The sequence below is a fragment of the Triturus cristatus genome, chromosome 4_1 (assembly GCF_964204655.1).
Source record: "Triturus cristatus chromosome 4_1, aTriCri1.1, whole genome shotgun sequence".
NCBI classification, from domain to species: domain Eukaryota; kingdom Metazoa; phylum Chordata; class Amphibia; order Caudata; family Salamandridae; genus Triturus; species Triturus cristatus.
In genome coordinates, this window is record NC_140585.1 from 571,516,525 (window position 1) to 571,539,140 (window position 22,616).

General features: G+C 43.5%; 1 protein-coding gene across 5 annotated transcripts in view; it reads right to left on the reverse strand.

The window, feature by feature from the left end:
* Nucleotides 1-22,616, reverse strand: part of PCLO (piccolo presynaptic cytomatrix protein) — a 1,384,288-nt gene that overhangs the window by 1,172,570 nt on the left and 189,102 nt on the right. For all 5 annotated transcript variants that reach the window (XM_085652900.1, XM_085652897.1, XM_085652899.1 and 2 more), the window contains exon 3: nucleotides 8,819-10,930. In XM_085652900.1, coding sequence (XP_085509026.1) covers nucleotides 8,819-10,930 — 2,112 coding nt within the window. The remainder of the gene's footprint in view (nucleotides 1-8,818; nucleotides 10,931-22,616) is intronic.

Genomic DNA, 22,616 nt, shown 5'->3' on the forward strand with positions numbered 1-22,616 from the left:
TGTTCAACACAGCCCGATCCCACATGTGGAACTGTGTCCTGAGTCCTGAATGGCAGTGACCCCAAGTCCGTGGCAGCGACGACAGCACCAGACTCCCTTTGATCAGTGAGAAATATTTCCATATGCAAGGCCGGCAACACGTGGTCCCACTAACCCTGTTCAACACAAGCCGATCCCACATGTGGAACTGTGTCCTGACTCCTAATTGGCAGTGACCCCAACTTCGTGGCAGCGACCACAGCACCAGACTTCCTTCGATTAGTGATGCTTATTTGCATATGGAAGGCCGGCGACACGTGGTGCCACTGAACCTGAACTACGCAGGCCAGTGAGGCCACCAACCTATGCACACGGCTGTGGGCTCTTGCTCACCGCTACCTCTGGCCTACATTGCGGTCAGCAGGGCTCACAATTCAGATACAGTCGCGATTGCAGATGATGCAGTCCAGAAGGCAAGAGACATTGCTCCCAGTGCGGCCCTTCCGCACCAAGCAGCATCACAGGCTCAATGCTTCTGGTGCCACTAACTGTGCACCTCAACTCAATGCCACGTGGCTATGGGCCCTTGCGGACCACTACTTCTGGCCTACACTGCAGTCATCAGGACTCACAATTAAAATTAAGTCTTGATTCATTAATTACAGAATCCAGTAGGCATGTAACTATCACAGGCCTAAAACCTACATAATATCCTTTTAGTATCCTTGCTTCAAGAACTTTTTTTATATCAGTTATAGCGTTAGTACAATCACCAAATTTATCTTCAAGTGCAAACGAACACTCATTAGTAGTGCCACTAACCCTGTTCAACACAAGCCGTGACACGTGGTACACGCTCAGTGACAAAGGTACTACTAACTCACTGCACCACAATTCGTCGCCACGTGGCCTTATTGAGGCAGAATTCAATGCAAGCCACAACACATGGTGCCACTAACCCTGTTCAACACAAGTCGGCAACACGTGGTGCCACTAACCCTGTTCAACACAAGCCGCGACACGTGGTGCCACTAACCCTGTTCAACACAAGCCGGCGACACATGGTGCCACTAACCCTGTTCCACTCAAGCCGATCCCACATGTGGAACTGTGTCCTGAGTCCTGAATGGCAGGGACCCCAAGTCCGTGGCAGCGACCACAGCACCAGACTCCGTTCGATCAGTGAGGCATATTTCCATATGCAAGGCCGGCGACACGTGGTGCCAATAACCCTGTACAACACAATGCGCGACATGTGGTGCCACTAACCCTGTTCAATACAAGCCGATCACACATGTGGAACTGTGTCCTGAGTCCTGAATGGCAGTGACCCCAACTTCGTGGCAGCGACCAAAGCACCAGACTCCCTTCAGTTTTTTTTGTTTTTTTGTTTAAATAAAAAATGTTAAATGTAAAAATGTTTTATATGTAAATCTATACATGACTAAGATTCTTGTTTGTCCAACCGCACAGGGACAATTCCGGGCCCAAGAAGGTTGTTGGGGGTATGTTGGTAATGTGGGAAGAGGGTGCGTTACCTGCTGATGTGGGGAGAGGCAGCGTGAAAGGGGTATCTCTCAAAGAAAGAACTCCGGTATGTTTTCAAAAATGCCTCGGACAGATGCCAGCTGACGGACTGAATCACAAAATTGCTTTTCAATGCTTACGTAGTGTGACTTATAAACAGTTCGCACCCAGGCTCGCAGAGGGACAACTGCCGCCCGTCCGCTCGACTCACAGACGCAGTACTACGAGCCGTCCGCTCCCAAAGGAACAGCAGCTTAGTAGCTCGCAGAGGTACAGGCACAGCAGCGTACTAGCTCGCACAGGCAGGGAAGCTGCGAGCCGACGGACTCGCTTCTAACGACATAGCTGCGAAGTGGTGATGTTGGGCAGAGGGAGCGTGAAAGAGTTATCTCGCACAGACAGAGCTCCAGGATATAAAATTGCTCCCGGGACCTTTCTTTTTCTATTTCACTCGAAGCGAGAAAGCGCGCTTTCTGGACCAACACCTTTCTCCCTACCAAATTTGCCATAATTCCGTTCACCAGTTCGACCTGTAGCCTTGTCTAAAGTTTACTATGGAAAATCCATTGAGAAAACACGTTTTCACCCCCCCACATAGGTACCTGTAGCAGGCGTACTCGCTGTTGGTGTGCAGGTCAGTGGTCTAGTTGTCAACATGTCACAGCCACTCCCTGAGGGCAGGTTTGCACACACACCACACCGATCCGGCACATGCGTCACAGGCCATGTGACCACGCAAATATAATGGATCGACAACGTCACATCCTTTATTGCCAGTGGTGACTGGATGACGGACGCTCCACGGGTCTCAGTCATAAAGAGTCCATTACAAGTTGCGCAGAGGGTTAGTCGCACCCTGAGCTGTATGGCCGTCAGGGGCCTACTACCACGTGGTGCAGACTTGAGTTGCACAGGGTTAGTGCCACCCGAAGCTGATGTGGATGTCAGGGGCCTACCACCACGTGGCGCAGACTTGAGTTGCACAGGGTTAGTGCCACCCGAAGCTGATGTGGATGTCAGGGGCCTACCACCACATGCGCGGACTTTAGTTGCTCAGGGTTAGTCGCACCCTAAGTTGTATGGCCGTCAGTGGCCTACCACCACGTGGTGCTGACTTGCGTTGCACAGGGTTAGCGGCACCAAAAGCTGATGTGGTCTCCACCATTGATGACTCAGGACTCATTGACATGTGTGGGATCTGCTGGGCCGCGGAGCGGGTCCACATAATGTGCACCAAGCCATGATGGCAGGACCGGGCCCTGGAGCTTTCAGGGGCACGTGGAGTACCCACTGGTAGGCACTCCGGTGGCAGTAGATAATTATTTGGTCATGGATGCACAGGGGCGGCAGTGTCTCGCTCTCTCTCTCTCTCTCTCTCTCTCACACTCACTTCCCTCTGTCTCTCTCTTCCTTCCTTTCCTTCTATCTCTCTCACTCTCTCTTCTCCCTTTTTCACTCCCTTTCTTTCCTTCCCTCTCTTTTTCTATCTGGCTTTTTTTCCTCCTCTCTTTCTCTGTGTCTCACTCCTTTGATATGCGCATTACACACATCCTTATTTTGTGCTTTATTTTCCAGGCTGTGTCGTCGACGTTGATGGGCCTGACAGGAGTCTTCCGCCTTGTTATTTTGTGTTGAGTTTGTTAAATATAGTTTATCCTCTATATGTACGTAAACGGAAAAATAAAGTTTGAAGAAAAAAAAAATTCAATAACGTTTTTGGTTGTTACTTAAGTGCTGTGTGACTCTTTCTCGTTCTTATTACTGTTATTTGGTGGTGTCCATCATGGTGGGAGTAGTGTTTTAGGGTTCAGGGTAGTGCAGTGGTGTTTGTGTAGTGTAGGGGGTCATCCTCGGAGTAGTGTATTAGTGTTTACGGTACTGCAGTGGTGTCTGTGTACTGTAGGGGGTTGTGCTGGGGTAGTCTTTTAGGGTTTAGGGTAGAACAGTGGTGTTTGGGTAGTGTAGGGGGTTGTGCTGGGGTAGTGTTTTAGGGTTTAGGGTAGTGCAGTGGTAGTAGTGTAGGGGGTCATGTTGGGAGTAGTGTTTTATGGTTTAGGGTACTCTAGTGGTGTTTGGGTAGCGTAGGGGGTTGTGCTGGGGATAGTGTTTTAGAATTTAGGGTACTGCAGTGGTGTTTGCATAGTGTAGGGGGTCCTGCTAGGGTTAGTGTTTTAGGGTTTACGACAATGCAGACTGGTGTTTGGGTAGTGTAGGGGGTTGTGCTGGGGGTAGTATTTTAGGTTTTACGGTAGTGCAGTGGTGGTTGGGTAGGGGGTCGTGCTGGGGGTATATTTACGGTTTAGGGTAGTGCTGTGATGTTTGGGTAGTGTAGGAGATCGTGCTGGGGTAGTGTTTTACAGTTTACGACAGTGCAGTGGTGTTTGGGTAGTCTTTGGGTAGTGTAGGGAATCGTACCGACAGACTGACTCACAGAGCTGCGAGTCGACGGACGGGCTTCTAAAGGCAAAGCCGCGACCTGGTGATATGAAGAGAGGCAGCGTGAAAGGCATATCTCACACAGACACAGGTGCCAGTGTTGCTTCGCAGAGGTAAAACTACGAACCCAATGGCTTCTACACGGAGAGATGCGAGCTGACAGAGTAAATCACAAAATGGCTGCCAACACTTCCTGGTTTCAACCATTCACAGCCAATAAGCCGCAAGCTGGTGCTTGTAACCCCTCAGCCAAGTCAGAATTGTCAAATATCGATATCTGTAAAATTTGATATTTCTCAAAAACTACTGAACGGTTTTACACCAGTTAAACAAAAGCGTACTTTCTGGACCATCAACTTTCTCTCTGCCAAATTTGGCGTAATTCCATTCAGCAGTTTCACCTACAGTCTTCTGTAAAGTTTCGTATGGAAATTGCATGGAGAAAACACGATTTAGGATCCTCTTTTTCTCAGCCCCTCCTACACCATTGATCCCCAAACTTTCAATATAAGAGCTAATCAAAAAAAGAGAAACTTTTTGGATAATTTCACAAAGATTCTTCAAACAACGCCAAAGTTACAAGCACATAGAAGGCTCCGGAAGGGGGGCCTCACAACCCCCCTCCCAACATGAGTGAAGCCCAGCGCACCCCCGCAACCCCTGCGAGCCCCTGCTATTATTTTTTAAGAAATATCCCCAGAACCTAGCCCACCCAAGGGCCTCATTAAAATGAAATGCGAGAACCCGTTATGATTTTTTGGGCCCTGGGGGTCCTTCTGGGACCCCCTGAGCAGGCCTAGGGGGTCAGGGTTTTTCTACCCTGCCCTCTTCTTTTATACCTTTGTTTCTTCGTTTTTGGGTGACTCACTTTTACCGAGCCACAGGATGGCTGCCAACACTTCCTGGTTTGGACTACTAGCAGCCAATCACAGTGAAGCTTGCGCACGCGACTTAGGCTCTGCCCAGATATCAAAACTTTTATTTTTCTAATTTCTCAGCAACTACTGAACGGATTTACACCATTTTTAAAAAGGTCGCTTTCTGGCCCAAGCTCTACCTTTCTGCCAAATTTGGGGTAATTCCGTTTAGCAGTTCGGGCTGTAGCTCGTCACAAAATTTCCTATGGAAATTAACATGGGGAAAACGTGTTTTGGGACCCCCCTTTTTTCTCAGCCCCTGCTTGACGAATCACCCCCAAACTTTCAAGATAGCAGCTGACCTGGATAGACTTTTTTTGAGAATTTCGCAAAGATTCGTCAAACGACGCCGAAGTTATTAGCAAATCAAAAAATGCTTTTCTTATGGAAACTAGGTAGTAACTATAACTACCTACTGGCGACTGCCAGTAGGTAATATATATAAGAACTGGAAGACGCATTCTTATTCAGGTTCTACTTATTTCTTGATTATATGTGTTTTTAAATGGGCTCAAGGAGTGGCAATTTAAAAGATATTATGCATAATGCTAGTCACCGGACTTAAAATAAAATGTGTGTCATTCCCTTCTCCCTGAATGACCAGCATGAATGAAGTTGACTGATGACATTTGGCAGTTCACTGGATAGGGTCTCTGCCATGAACACTTATGCATGCTCTGTCTTGTGTTATTGAGGAGAATGAAATTCTAAGGTGCCAGTCCCCAAAGTGATAAAGAGCAGTCAGAGAAAAACTAACTATTCAGTTGTGAGAGTGCATTTTATATGGCCTGCCATTACACACTGTCATGTTCTTACTCCTGCATCTTTCATGTACATCCCTCTGGTGCACAATAGAAAAGTTCATTATACTCTTTCACTAATCAGGCCTGGGTAGTCTGTATAACAAAGTCGAAAAATGGAAATGCTACATCAACAGACCAAACAATGTGACTTTGTGACTCTCTTGCTAAGTAGTCCAACCACACATGGAGCCTTTTGGGAGATCTGATAAGTGATTCTCAATTTATCTTTCCAGTGTGAGGAATACTCTGTACAAGCATATTTTATAGTCCCCGGGTTAGACATCAGTAGCCACCGCCATTACCTACTGAGGCGTTTTCTTTTTGAAATAGGACCGGCACAAAGAGTAATTTGTACATATAGATACTTCTCATGTGGACAGTTATTATGTACAGAATTATTAAAAGGAAAGCACTTGCCTGGAATGTGGAAACTCTATTATAAGTTTCCCTAGGAGACCGCAACCTTTGTTGATAAGAGCACACCCCACATCATAGCAAGGAGATACAAGAACACCTCAGCATAAGTAAATAGATATTCTTCCCATCCAGAATGTACAGGGTTACACTATACCATGTAGACATGCTAGGGGGACATCCTTAGCCCGCCCCTACATACTACAACTATCCCACACTATGGAGACAGAAGAACAAAATGATGTGTTGGTCACAATACAATAAGAAACACTTGTCTGCAATTCAGACCCTCTTCTACAAGAATGCCTTCTAAAGAATCCTTTATTCGTGAAGGACACTTAAACACACTTAAGCCTGAGCATTCATAAAATCTAGCTAGCTGTACCTTAGGAAGATCAATCATGGAAGCAATGAACTACAAATAAAAAGCATATACTCAATAAAACAAAATTGTAAAAAACGCCAAAAACAGAACAGAAACAAGATGTCCAGTAAAAAGTGCTTGTAGCTATTGTGTCATTATGTGTTCTCTTTGTATCCTTTCTTTTAACAAATGTAAAATTAAAATGTAGTACACTACTTAAACATGACTAGTACCCTGAACTGAAAAGATGCAAAGGCGACAACTGCCTGTGGACTCAAAAATACAGATCTGAATAGAAATTAGGGCAGTAAGCTTCCTACTACATATCTGCAGAGAAATCAGGGCAGTAGGCTTCCAACTTTGGTGACATAACAAATGACTACAAGCAAAGGTCATGGCAGTAAATTAGCCTCCTTAAAGTATTATCATTGTGAGTTTTGCTGTTACTTTTATTGTAGTCTAATGATCTGAGGGCAACACACATTTGAAGATGACTGCTGAAAGGGTCGGCAAGGAGGATAAAAGGCAGATCAATAGTGACAATCTAAAACAAGAATTGCCAATGCCATTAGACCTGCAAGCAGGTGGCATGGTTGCATTTGCTTTATTTCTAGCATTTGTCACAAAACTAAAGAATACAAATAAAACATGCCATGTAACATGGTGGCCACATGCCTGCAATCAAAATGTTAAATTAAAAGCAAAACAAAACATTACATATAATTTGATAAAAACAGGCAGTCTTTCGTAGAGTAGCAACAGGAAACTTTTTCGTTTTTATGCACATCACAGGAGAATATGATTATTGTTCGCTCACAGAAAATATGTACATTTCTTTTACCTTACAACATACTTTAAACACACAAAGATAGCAAAAAAAATAAAAAGTATTGGCAAATCCAAGATTATTAGCCTTGACAAGCTGTTGCATCTTTTTTATTGCAACCATACACCACAAAAAGTAAAAGAAAGAAATACAAAAAAATAGAAAACATGCTACTACCACCTTAAATTACAATTACAAAGGACATATCATTTTAATCGAACAGTGTAGGTGCTTTCTAGCATATTTTAACCATAATAAGTTGCAAAAAGAGCACTTCACAGAAAATATGATTCTTGGTGTTGTAGGCAAAGGACACTATTGGCTTTAGAACTAAAGCACACTTCTTTGTAGCTGGTTGCGCATATGTGATCAGGAAAATAAGGCTGAAGTAGGCTTACTTGCTACCCGGTGTTGAATGCTGTGTGGGACCAGGGGAGGCTCAAGCAAAATGTGAATGACAGTTGAACTGATGGATTTGAAGAAGTAACCCAAGCCCCTCTATCTATGTATAAAGTTGTCTTTGTTTTATTTAGGATATTTTGGAATACATGAAGGTAGCAAGACAAACTGCTAAATCGGTCTCCAAGCCATACCTAAAAACGAGAAACAGGAAGAAATCAACAATGAATCAAGTACACAACAACCTCCTTTGCAAGAAGGGAGCACTATCTCGGAAGGGTACTCTAGCTTTTATAAAGAGGTAGTACGCTGCCTGATGAAATACTCAAACACATCATGATTTAAATTAATTACAGGCTAAGGGCGCAGCATTCAAACTTCATCTGCTGGAGTGTTCAAGATTGAGTAGTTCTGTATATTGTTTTCATAAGATTTCGTTTAAAAAAAAACTTTCTATCAATAGTTATATATCAGTGATGAATGTTTCTTTATACACCAGGCTGTGTACCTCAGAACTGATTCAATTCATTGATTGGTACGTGTGGTAATACTGTATTATCCAAATCAGCAAGGTAACTAAACATCTCTTCTATTACCCTATACTACAGGAAAGTCAAACCAATATATATTTCGATTCAGCAGTTAAATTACCAAAACTTCTCATCTGCTCAAAAGACCAAACTTTATATGTTCTTTTTGCACGCTGCAATACTGGGAAGTATATTTCGGTCAATTGTCTTCCACAATAATATTTATCAATCTGCCTTTACGCTAAAGAAAGTCAAACTGTGCGTTTGAGAAAATACGTTCAAGTGGGAGGATTACGCATGATTAACAAAAGCATGCAAAAAATGTACCTCATATTGCATCATTACTGGCAAATAATGTGAATTCTGAACGAAAATAAAAAATATCAACACATTCTAAACTCGTCCTAAAGCGCAACAGTTGCTCAACAGAACGCACGTTTGCAGAAATTAAAAAACTGAAGGTTATGCATGCATTGCAGAAACATCAAACATATTCAAATCAAAATGAAACATCACAGATGATGGAAATAGTTTAACAAAGTTTGCCAACAAGACTATTCGATATCAAGCTGCTAGGTATGTTTTCAAGTTACACCAAGTAGATACACACTGCATTTGCCTACCTCAATAAGATGTGGTGTTGGGTTGAATCCACATAGATTACACACTATGCTTCTGCACTCTGTGCACGTGTTGAAGTTGGGAACGTCCTTTGAGCCAACATTTAACTCTATTTTACAAAGTGGACATGTTTTGAGCAAAGCAGGCTTTCCAACTGTAGAGGGGCCTGGATCCTTCTCAGATTCCTTCCCAATTTGAACATGCACTGGTTTCTGCTCATGTGCTTTATCTTTAGCATTCACATACGTAAGGTCAGTTCTGGGCCTGTCGGACTTTTCATCAATCTGAGGCATTGTCTCCTTTTTTGTGGGTGCTAAGTTTGGTGGATGTTGTACCTGGAGTGGTTCTTTTGTAGTTGGTGGAGGGGTAGGATGCTGTGAGGAAAGAGGAGGTTGTTGACCTGGTACCGCTTGAGCACTATGTGGATAAGCATGAGGATGAGAGTGCTTATTATCTGGCAGTTGCCCGTGAAAATTATGTGCTTGAGAAGATGAAGGTGGTTGCTTTGCAGGTGAACCTTGAGTATTCTGTGTTTCAGAAGATGGAGGAAGTTGCTTGATTGTTGTTTGAGCACCCTGTGGTGGAGCAGGTGGAGGTGGTTGCTGAGGGGAACCTTGAACATACTTTTGTTGAGATGAAGAAGGGGGTTGCTTATGTGTTGCTTGAAATCCCGGTGTTTGAGATGATGGTGGTGATTGCTTAGCAGGTAAGCCTTGAGCACCCTGTGGTTGAGAAGATGGAGTAGGCTGCTTAGCAGGTGAGCCTTGAACACCCTGATGTTGGGAAGAAGGAAGAGGCTGCTTAACAGGTGAGCCCTGAGCACCATGCTGTTGAGAAGATGAAGGAGGCTGCTTAGCAGGGGAGCCTTGAGCACCCTGTGGTTGAGAAGATGGAGTAGGCTGCTTAGCAGGTGAGCCTTGAGCACCCTGATGTTGGGAAGAAGGAAGAGGCTGCTTAACAGGTGAGCCTTGAGCACCATGCTGTTGAGAAGATGGAGGAGGTTGCTTAGCAGGGGAGCCTTGAGCACCCTGATGTTGGGAAGAAGGAATAGGCTGCTTAACAGGTGAGCCTTGAGCACCATGCTGTTGAGAAGATGCAGGAGGCTGCTTAGCAGGGGAGCCTTGAGCACCCTGCTGTTGAGAAGATGGAGGCGGCTGCTTTGTAGGTGTCCCTTGGGTGCCTGGTGGTTGGGAACTTGGCTGTGCAGCAGTTGAAATAAAACTAGATGCCTGGCTGAATATTGATGCTCCAAACCCAAATAGTTTCCCTGTCACTGTTTCTTGGGGAGTTGTTGGTTGATGCTTAGGGGTTTCGGTCATACTTCCTAAATTAAGGCTGAATCGCCTTGGTTGCTCTTGTGGCTTCGGAGTTTCTTTGGGCAACACTGAAGACTTTACAGAACTCTCCTGTGGAAGTGCTGTTTGGGGTCCTTTTGGCAAAGGGTTGGCTTCAAATTTTGGATCTATTTTGCTTGGAGTCTTTTTGGGATCGTCTTTTATTGATGTTGGCAGATTGGTTTGAATTTTGATTTGTTTTCCAGATTCAGATGTAGAGACTTGTTTAAAATCTGATTGAAGTTGGGAAGCATGTGGCTGGAGTTTTGCATCAGACTGTGCATCCCTGTCTGCATCTACAGCAGGATGCATAAGTTGTGATGTTTTGGCAATTTCTGATTTTTGAGAACGGTTTTCTTTTGAAGGGGTTGGTGTCTGTGTGTTAGGATGTGAAGAGATTGTTTTCACATTGGATGCTTGAGAGGGTGAAGCAGTCTGAAAATCAGGTCTTTGTATATTTGATTGAGGGAGTTTCTTTGCTACCAATGATTGCTGTGTCTGATCAACATTTGGAGTGCACTCGATCTTAGAGGATGGAGTCTGAAGTGAAGTAGCAGCAACAGGCTGTTTGGATTTCAATGGAGAATCATTTGTTACAGAGACGGGCATTTTAGGTTCAATGGTTTTTACAAAGTCAGATTTTTGATGGGGCTGAGACACTTGTTTTGAGGTTGAGGTTGTTTTCTGTTGTGGCTGCATAGGTTGTTTCGTAGAGACTGGAGCTGTGGCCATTCCGAGTGCACGCTGCATCTGGCAGTTCAAACACAGCCATTCCTTGATCTGTAATAAATTAGGGCAGTAGTATTAGAACCTTAAACCATGGTATACAGGAACCAAGTAATGAATAAAGACTATAGTACATGCAAAATATCATTTTAGTGTGTTAATGCTACATTAAATGCCTTCCTTGGATCAGGTGTTCTAGTGCTAAAACAGTATTAGATTAAAATAATCAGGAGGTAAAATGATTAGGCTAATGACAGCTTAAAATATGGTCTTTTAAACAATAGCAACAATTTGCTTGTGTGCGTAAATAAATATGTGAATATAGATCAATGTAAATAACAGGGCTGAGTAGTTCGAAAGTGAGCCATAACCACACATAAAGGTAAAGTTATATTTCAAGTAAAAAGAGCACACTTGACTATGTGAGAATGCATCAAGGACTTCCCACCAATATGCCCCACTCTAACAACAGTCGACCATCATAATAGCAACAGAATCTTCGGGGTGACCAGATATCACCAATGACTTTCCAGTTTCCAGAACAGAATATCACATTTCACGACCTAACAATATATAAATATTCCTTACACTTTATAATATATAAGTAACTCTAAATTTTAGTAGAAATACGCATCATAACAGTTTGGAAATTATTTCTACCATACATGTAGCTGTCACGGAGTTTCATTGATGCCTTTAACTGATGCATGTTTATTCACACATTAAAATCTTAAGGGCCAATTTACACCTCATTAATTTACTGCAACTGGAACCTTCACAAGAATCATACTTTTCACTAAGAACTACACCTTATTTCCTTGAAGACCATGCTCTACAGTCTTTAGCGCCCTGGACAAGTTAATACTGGTAAACCCAACACTAACAACACTAGGATCATGTCAACTGGCACATTATTTTATATCTACATTACCAAGAACAGTTCTTTTACATGCTCATTCATGAGGAATTTCAACATAGCACCATAAACCTTAATCACAATACACTAAGGTCCACCAGAAGCAATCTTACAAATTTCACAGTTCTCTCTGACACCCCTTGCCACTTCAGAAGAATACAAATTAAAAAAATTATAAAACAAATGTGGTTATTGATTGAGGGGGAAAACCATGCTCAAGCAACAACCACAATTCTTCTCAGGGTGAACTCACAAGCAAACCCTAAATTAAACTATGCTTAACCCTCAGGTAGCTTGCGACATAGCAGTCAGGTTTAACTCAAGTATAAATGTGTGAAGTATTTTTGCTCCCCTCCAAACAGTAACAGTGAAAACGCACTACAAAAGGATCTCACATAGAATTACAAATATGTAGTAATTTTTTAATAAACAGAACACAACTAAAATGACACAACAAAAATCCACTCAGTAGAACGCACAATATGCAGTTTTAAAGATTTTAGCAAAAAAATCACCAAAAAGCACAAAGAGGCAATTGTGTGTACCTGGCCGGACATGGTGAAAGTCATAAGTTCACGCTGACTGTAATGGAGCCTGGGCCAGCTATAAGGAGCCAGTTAGGCCCGCTAAACATCGTACCTTAAATCATGGTTTGTGGAGAATCGTGGGGATCCGCGCTGAAGATGCATCACACAGCTGAAGTGATGTATCAGTTCAAAGGTGAAACAAGGCTGCGGTGTGAGGTCCTGTGTCATCGTTGAGGATCCCGTTGATGAGAGCTTGTGATGTGAACTCGGCATCGAGGATGCATCACACAGTCGGGGAAATGTGTTAGTTCTGAGGAGCTGCAAATCTGAGATGAGCAGTCTGGCATACTCGTCAAGGCTTCAATTGACAAGGGGTTCGAGGGCTTGTGCCAAAGATGTGTCGCACAGCACCGGTTCCGAGGAGGTAATGGGCTGTGATGCGATGCAGGTCTTTGTGACCGTTCCGATCCATGCACCAGCAGCTATGTGTTAGTCCTGCACTGGGTTGCACCATGCAGCAGATGAGATGCGCCCGTTCCGTTGGATCCACAAAGGCTTGCAGAACATCTTAAGCCAACTTCCATGGGTCCAGGACTGGGGTGGCACCACTTGGCAGGGTAGACTCACAAACAGAGTCCAGGTGCAGGTCTAAGGTTGTTGGAAGCCTGTTGTGTCTCTGAAACCTCAGATCACGAGGCCAGCTAACTGGACCTTGGAGTCACTCTGGGGTTTTGGGTTCAAGAGATACATGTCCAGTCCTTCTCACCCAGACAAGAGGGTAGCAGGTTGGAAGAGCAGAGCAGCAGTACTTCAGAGTAGAAGTCCAGCAGAGTGTCAGTCCTTTCAGCATGCGAGCAGTCCTTCTTTCTGGGAGAGCATCCACAGGTCCAGAAGTGCACTGAAGAGTTGGTGTGGAAGGTCCAGTTATACCCAGTTGTGCCTTTGAAGTGGGAGAGTAGCTTGTAAAGGTTTCTCTTTGAAGTTCCCAGACAGCCTGCATTCCCTGCCCTGGCTTCAGACTAACTACAGGGGGTATGCAGCCTTTTGTGTAGAGGCAGGACACAGTCTATTCAAGTGTAAGTAAGGCTGGGTCCAGCTCCACCCTCCCATCCTGCCAGTGATTGCCCACACAGGCACACTTAAGCTTTCTAGGAAGAATACACTAAACACAACTGTCAGCTACACCCAGTCATGTGACCAAAGACAGGCTACAGGCACTAAATGGCTAAGGCAGGAAAATTACAACTTTCTAAAAGTAGCATTTTCAAAATTGTAATTTAAAATCTGACTTTACAGTGAGTTAGGATTATTAATTAGTTCTAAAGACATCTAACATGAACTAGTCAACTGCTCTCATTTGGGAATTACAGATACTTAAATGTAATAAGGTAACTTCAATGTTAGTCTATGGGAGATGTAGGCCGTGCTGTAGTGAAAAACAAATTTAAGAGTTTTTCACTACCATATTTCAAATTACATGTCCTGCTTTTTAAATACACAGCATCCTGAACTCTGGCTATCTAGGGCATACACTAAGGAAGGCTTATATGTATTAAAAAGGAAGGTTTGGGTCTGGAAAAAGGTATATTTTGCCCGGTCAAGATGGCAGTTACAAACTGCACAAACAGTCTGCAATGGCGGGCCTGAGACACGTTTAACTGTCTACTTAAGTGGGTGGCACAATCAGTGCTGCAGGCTCACTAGGATTATTTAGTTGACAGTTTTACTTCTAAAAAAGCAAGCACATGGCAAGTTGCAGGGCAAGTTGCAAGGGAGGGGGAAATAGGGAGACAAGAAACTGAAGACCAATAAATACAAAAATTATTTTCTTGTATTTGGTCAAAGGACAAAACAGCAGCACTCTGTTACATTAAATGTCATGTGGCCTTTACAAAACTGTGCACAGGTGTTCATGAAAAGGTGGCAGCAAGTGAAAAGTGAAGGGTTATATACAGCGTGAGGCAACGCAGAAAAGAACAACAATATATACAGTAAATTCTTATTTCTCCCAAACATTATTACATTAATGAGAACAACTAATTTTGTGGGAACCATGAGGATGGCGCCAAGGATTGCGCTGCAGTGTCGACGATGTTTGGACCTGTTCTGATTTCAGGCCATCATCAGGACAAGGTTATTAAATTTGTAAGAGTGCTGTATAGAAGAAGAAACACTAACCTCAATCATCAGTGGACATGGACAAGCAATAATAGATGACAGTATTATCTCAAAGTGGACAGAAAAAAGACAACAGATTTAGAAGAATTAAGGATGACCAAGTCCTAAACGAAACCAGGAATGAGCCTGAATGGACACGTGATACTGGAGACATCATAATTGAAGGAGTTAAGCGAGATGCATTAAGTCACTCTACAATATAATTAGAAAGTAGTGCTAAGTGAGGAGACTCACGGAACTAGGCTCAGGGTGTGGTGCCATAGGCAAAGGGTGAGGAGAAGGATCCTAGCCTGAGAGGTGATTTTAGGTATAAAAGGTGACATGAATTGGAGGGCCCCAAAAATAGGAAGATCGATAATTGCAGAAAATGAATACCCACCTTGCTTAAATGCTCTGGGTATGCAGGGATATTAGGAAGTAGAAATTAACAAGGCATCTGTAGCACTAGGATAGTGCTAGGGACTGTAATTGGATAAGAATACACTGGTTTAAAAGGTAAGATAAAGGTAAATTAAGGAGCAAGCAGCGCTCTGCCAATTCACTCAGCATAGAAGCAGTATAACATGATTTACTCACATTGGGTCAGCGGTAGAATGGAATGATATGTAAACCGTCAAGGGAGGAAAACTGTACAGGATCAATGCTACGAACTATGAAGGGGCAATAAAAGGGGAGAGGGGTGTTATTCTCAGGGGAAAGCCCTGTACAGCCGAACCGGCGGCATGGATCGTGAGCATTTTCTTGTCTAAACATCCTGTGCCTCTGCCTACCTGTGGAATCCACGTCTGGTTTAGACTGTTAGGGGCTGGTTTATGCATTCACTCTAGATAATCACACAAAGGTAGTTGAGTTGTGTCCTGCTTATCCTAAGAGCCCATCACCGCGTTGATGGGCCTTCCTGAGCTACAGTGGTGGGAGGAGGTGTCACTGACACCTGAATAGGGCTGTGCCTGTCCTCTGACAATGCTGTCACCACCCCACTGTAGTGTGTCTGGAGCCAGATCAGGCAAGGCAGGATCTGGGCACTACAAAGACTATCCTTTGAACTATGTCTACTTCAAAGGCCAAAAGGGGTATAAGAATTGGACCTAAAACCCCAGACTTTTAGAACACTTCTGGCTCAAGAGGAGATTCTGCCAAGACGAAGAGCTGGAGAGCTCCCAGGAGGAGTACTGCCCCTTTGCTGTGTTTGCATTGCTGGGTTGCCCTGTCGTTGTTGCTTCTGTCTTGGAGAGACTAAGTACTGGACTTTTGCTTTAGTATCCTGCTTGAGAATATTCTTTAAGGGCTTGTGTGTGCTTGCCTCCTGTTAAAAAGTATCAGGGTCATCAAAGACTTCACCTGCAGCCCCTGAACTCCTCTGTTGGGAGGTCTGACCTGCCAAGTGGTGCCAAATCCAGTTCTGGGCCCTTGGAGGTGGCTTCGCTGCGTCAAGAACTAAAAATCCACACATCGCCACTTCAGCACCATTTTTCCCGCCGCAAGCTTGCATTGCCCCAGTTTGTCCGAAAAGATCAATGCAGCGCCTGTTCACGGCTGGAAGAACCACCGCAGCCTGCGTCCTGAGCACCGTGTCTCTGATGTCTGGGACCCCCGGTCCAACCCTGACGCAGGCCCTGCTGTGCAACTGAAGGAATCGACGCATCACCTGCTCATGGCTGGGAGAATCAATGAAGAGCTTGTTTTGCCACTGCATCGACCCTAGCGCGTCTAGATTTTCTATACATCGCACCTGTGCACCAAGTCTACATCAATGCTGGGCTTCAGTAAGGAACCGAGTCTGCTTGTCCAGAGAAATGATGCATCACCTCCCCTTGCAGTACCAAACCGATGCATCACTTCCTCTCACAGAAAGGATTCGACGCATCACCTCCCCTGGGAGCAGGGAACCGAGGCATCACCTTCCCAGCAAGTAAGAAACCGACGCATCGCTTGCTTTTCCAGCGCCTCACCTCCCCTCTGCCTGTTTTTGTCTTTGATTTTGACGCATCCCAGGTACTTTGTGCTAAAAATTACGCATCCATAGTGTTATATGAACTGAACTGTTTTAAACCTTTTTTAAAGTAATACCTTAATCTTTGCATGTTGGATTTTTGTTGTTTTGGTCTTGTTTGGTTTAGATAAAGATTGGTTATTTTCTAAGCTGGTGTGGTGTACATTTGTAGTGTTTTCACTGTATTACTCTGTGTTTATGTACAAATGCTTTACACATTGCCTCTGAGATAAGGCTGACTGCTTGTGGCAAGCTACCAAGGGGGGATATCTTGGGTGTGTAAATCCCTTACTCTGACTAGAAGGAAGGGTCTCTACTTGGATAGGGTGCAAACCACTGCCAACTAGAGACCCCTGTTTCTAACATTATGTCAATCCCTCTTCCTTTTGGAATGGTCTTTTGAAGAGGATAATATTTTTGCTCTATCATAATGCTGTAGTACCTTCAGCAGAATAAAAATAATGTACATCAAGTGTGCAAATGCCATTTAGGGTGAATAAAGTCTAAAATAAATATAACACAGATTGTATGACGTATTTATATATAGCATTTAGCTTATAGAAAAAGTTATACAAACAGTGCTATTCCTCCCACTCCCCCCCCACCCCCCCACTGCTGGAACTGTGTTATACTAGATGTAAAGGATTGCCTGATAAATGTAGGGCCTCCACACATGGCAAAACACATCACATGTATTTTAAGCTACTGCGCCAAATGTGTGAAATGGTAAGGGGGTGAATGTAGCTAACAACGAAAGAGAAGCATTAAAATGTGCATTGGGAATACACAATCTTAAAAATAAACTCTGCTCAGTGTACTGGGTAAATGTTCTCTGCAAAAACACAAAATGAAAGTTACTATCCGAGATTTCATTTAACTGCTTACGGAAAAAGATTAGTATACAAGAACCTATGTACACACATTAAATAAGACCTGATCACCGCTACCTATTTTAGAAAAATTCCAACACATTTATGGTACTGAGCCTAATCTATTCAAATGTGCATGCTAGTTTTCAAACTCTGTTTATATTTCATGCTGATTTTATCTAATAAAATCACAGTAGAAAAGTTTATATATTTACTAAAGAACATTCTGGTGGTAAAATAAACACTAACCAAGTTAGGGACATTTTTGTGAGGATGTGTCTAGCAAATTGGTGTATAATCTTTCATTTACAGCACATTAATATGTCCTTCTCCTAGTTTTCAAAAGGCATGAGAGAAGGGTAGTGACAACTGTATAAGATATTCAGCAAGCAACGTTTGTGGTACTTGGGACCTTGATAAGAATATTTCCACACTAAGAGCTGATGGAAGCTGGGCTGAAGAAATTGTCCAGACTTAAAAATATACTGCACTACACACTTCCTGCTGAGATAAGGGGAAACATAGCCTAATGAAAGTGTTTGAATGACCGCTATGAAAATGAGAGCACAAATTGAGTTACTGACAGATTTACTAGATTTAACAATAATAAGATGAGCACAGGATTTTGTTTGCACATATGGCTCAAGCAATAGTAGGTATGGTCCATTGTAATAACATGAACTGAAAGGTTGCTATACCCTTTCCTATGAGACGGGCTAAATTGCTAAGCTAACAGAATGCATTGTGCACTATAAGCTTATTCAATTGTCCCTCTATGCCTCTGTTGAAGTTTTATAAGGTTCTAACAATAGGAGTTGAAACAAAAATTGTCAGTGTTCTACTACTTGAAGAACAACAAGAACGAGTGAACATTGTAGCATATAGACTTCCAATGTACTATAGTTGCAGCTCTGTGTGACCCACTAAGATAGATGATGTTATTAAGATTGGAATCATTACTAATATGTAGATTTGTTCTTAAAAAGAAAGTCAAATTTCTGAAAAAACGAAATACTTATTAAAACAAATTGATAATTGTGAATATTTTGTCATGAAACGATATACAAATATAAATCTTAATCTACAGAAACTGTGTAGTGGTACATTAATGTTTACTAAACCCACAATGTATTATGTCCAACCTACTGATTTACAAACACATACCTTCAATTATAGAGACCTCAAATTGCAGAGACTGAACTACATCGCCAATTGAAAAAAATATAGAAAATGCATTAAAAGGCTTACTTTCCTTAATATTTATTGAAAAGAAATGTTTTTCATCATCTGTGGACTTTGGATGCCAGAATTTAGATTTCATAATTATTAGCTAAACGCACTGAAAATTAACATAGGCACTGTGCTGTCCCACTAGATCTTTACCCAAAGTGTAAAATAATATCAAAAGAATGCGCTCCCTTTCAGTTTTAAATTAATTATGAGCATTACTATTCAATGAAATGTATGCCCTTTAATGAGAATAACATTTGCAGTGAATTAGCCTTATTAAGAACATGTTTGCCTATGACAGAACATTCAAAACACCCTTTGATACATCATAGTCTGCACAGATGTCCTCATTTTTAAGAATCATATCAGTGTACACATTTTAGACTATTTCTACATGTTGTACAAGTGACAAGATTCACGGCTGTCCTGCTGCACTGCCATGGTGTAGAGGCCACCTCAAATGTTTAGCTTTTTTATGGATCATATATTTGCTGTTATTATGGCCCGCACACTGTGACACTGCCATTCAGTGCCAACTGAGTGTGCCCTGTCTCTAAAATTGTATTACAGAAACAGTTTCACCCAGCTGAGTTATTTAACTCTCCAATAAGCCCGCTGTCAGCTGGCAAAGAAACTGCACCAGTGGTGTTGATGTAAATTGTCAAAAGTGGGCTAAGTGTGCCATCCCCTAAACTCTCACTCCCAACATGACAAATCTGTATAGCTCTAGATAGTACAATTGTGCTCTAGCTGGGCTGCAGTTTAAACAATCTGTAGTGACTTCCGGCAAGAAAGAGGGTCTTTGACATGCACAAAAACCTAAATTAATGTTTTAGCTAAATAATTCATCAATCAATCAATACAGGATTTGTAAAGCATGGCTAATCACCCAACAGGGTATCCAGGCACTGGGGATCTTGCTGTGGAGTCTCAGTTGAGGAGCCAGGTCTTGAGTCCTTTCCTGAATTCCAGTAAAGAGGGTGAGGGCCAGAGGTGAAGAGAGAGGTTGTTTCAGGATCTGGCCAAAAGTTAGAAGAAGGAATGACCTCCGCTGTAGCTTTGACATAGGTCAGGGGTGTGGGCAAGGTGAAGGGAGGTGGAGCATAGGTGTCTGGTGGGTTGCTGGAAGTTCAGACGGTGGTTGATGTGTGCTGGTCCTTGTTTGTGCAGGCCTTGTATGTGTGGATTAGCAATTTGAAGTGACATCTCTTCTGGATGGGGAGCCAGTGGAGCTTCCTGAGGTGCAGGGTTATGTGGCTGCGCTTGGGAAGGTCGAAGATGAGTCTAGTTGAGGAGTTCCGTATGATTTGTAGTCTCTTCAGAAGGAGTGAGATGATTTATATGTACAGTGTGTTGCTGTAGTCAAGCCAGCTTGTGACTAGGGCCTGGGTGACGGTTTGCCTGGTGTTGACTGGGAGCCATTTGAAGATCTTGCGGAGCATGTGAAGAGTGAGGAAGCAGGCATAGGAGAATGCAGTGATCTGGTTTTTCATAGTGAGCTAGTTGTCCAGGATGATGCCGAGGTTGCGGGCATGGTCTGTTGGCGTGGGTGAGGGTCCTCATTTGGAACGCAACCAGAAGTCGTCCCACCGGGAGGTGTTATTCCCAAAGATCAGTACTTCCGTCTTGTCTGTAATGATTTTCAACCATTTGTCTCTCATCCAGCGGCTGATGTTCGTCATGCACCTGCAGAAGTTGGCCCCTGTAGTGGAGGGTTTTTCTGATAGCAAGTGTATGAGCTGGGTGTCATCAGCATAGGAAATTATGTTTAGTCTGTGGGTTCTGATGATGTTGGCCAGGGGTGTCATGTAGGTGTTCAACAGTGTGGGGCTGACTGATGAGCATTGAGGCAGATAATGCTTTTGCGTTCGGAGGAGAAGGGAGGAAGGTGGATTCCCTGGCTTCTCATGGTGAGGAAGGGGAAATCCATCTGCGAAAGACTCCTCAAAATCCTATGTGGCAGAGCCTCTTGATAAGGGTGTGGTGTGATATGGTGTTGAAAGTTGTGAGAGTTCAAGGAGGATTAGAACCCTTGTTTCTCCTCTGTCAAGTAGGGCATCAGAATGTCATCAGTGGCAGCAATAAGGGTGGTTTTGGTGCTGTGGTTGGTGCAGAAGTCAGATTGGGAGAGGTCCAGAAGATTGCTGTTCTGTGAGTTGGTATTTTATGGCTTTTTCGAGGACCTTGGCGAGTATGGGGAGCAGCGAGATCGGACAGAAGTTCTTGAGTTTGCTGGGGTTGGAGGATGTTTTTTTGAGAAGGGGGTTTGATGTAAGCGTGTTTCGATTCATCGGGGAAGGTGGCTGTGGTAATGGATGAGTTGAAGATGAAGGTCAGTTCGTTGCTGCTAGACTTGCTTCCCAGGTTGAAAATGTGATAGTGAAAGGGGTCCGTAGATGCTCCAGAGGGAATGGAGTTCATGATGGCAGTGGTGCTTTGTATGGTGAGCTGGCCCCAAGTGGTTAGCAGGTGATCTGTGGTGGCAATGAGGCTGAAGATGTCGGTGGTGGTGGGCTGGGGTTCAAAGTTATTGTAGATGTTGGAGATCTTGTCATGGAAGAAGTCTCTGGGGTGTCACAGAGTTCCTGGGAGGAAGTGATGATGTTTTCAGAGGCTTAGGGGTTTGAGAACTCTGACAATGTTGAATAGTTCCTTACTGAAGTTGGAACTTGCCTTGCTGTGGTTTCATCTTCAGTTGGTGATATTGGATGAGTGACGATTTGAAGGTGGTTCGGTCTTTGGTGTCCTTGCTGCTATGCCACCTTCTTTCAAGTTGCTTGAAGCTGCGTTTTGCATTTCATAGGTCTCCAGCTGGCCTGTTTGGAGGGTTTCTTTGGGTTTGCAGGCTTGATGGAGGCGACTCTGTTGGCACAGTTGTTGATCCAGGCATAGAAGTTCTTGACAGCCTGTTCTAGGTTGGTTGAGGTGTCTGGGTGGGAAGAGTTGAGGGTATTGGCTCTCTGAAACTTTGCTCCAACGTCAGTAAGAGCTGATGGGTGGTTTGGTGGTGCCGGTGGGACCTGTGATGGTGAAGTGGACTATGGGGTGGTCAGTCCAGGAGTGTTCAGTGACATGGCTGTACATGACTCGGCCGCTGGCTGTGAAGATAGGGTAGAGTGCGTGTCGTACAATATGAATGAGGTTGGTGACTAATTGAGTGAGGTAGAGGGTGTTCATGCTCTTGAGGAGTTTGCGGTGTTTGTGTTGTATGGGTCGTGGAGGTGGCAATAGAAGTCTCAGGGAAGATGTAGTGCTTCAAGTCGATGGTGAACAGGGCGATAAAATCTGGAATGGTGTCACAAAAGCTGAGGTGAGGTCCTGGAGGCCTGTAGGTGAGGGTGTCTATGAAGGTGGTTTTGCCATTGGTGTGGAGTTGAGATGTTCCATGAACGAGGTGTTGTCATCAGTGGTGGTGGAGCAGTGGATCCTTAGTCAGAGAATCACTGATAATGTTTATAACGCACTTATGATGCCGCAAACTTCCCAAGGTAATATGTCTCATAGGGCTCACAACAATCTCAAGATTGTCTCTCTGAATGTTAAAGGCTTAAACCACCCCATTAAAAAGGAGAAAAATCCTTGATTATATGCATAAACAGAAAGGCGATGCTTTCCTTTTACAGGAGACGAAGATTGACTCAAAACAATTTAACTCACTTAGAAATAGGTTCTACAGCGATGTTGCTGGATCAGATGCAATAGGTAAGAAAAATGGTGTCCTGACTTTAGTAGCTAAAAAATCAAACATAGACATGGTGTCAAGCCCATCTGATACTAAAGGGAGGTGGATCACAACAAAACTGGCAAAAGACAGTACAGAATTTTATATTACTAATATTAATGCACCCAATAGGGATGACTCAGACTTCTGGGAAGATCTGGGTAAGCAAAATGACACGATCCCGGATACTGCTATGCACATATTAGCGGGTGACTTTAAATAACCCATGGACCCGGCCTTAGATAGAGACTCACGCTGTTCTTTCCATTCCAACAACTCTCATAAAGTCCTTATAAATCTTCGCAC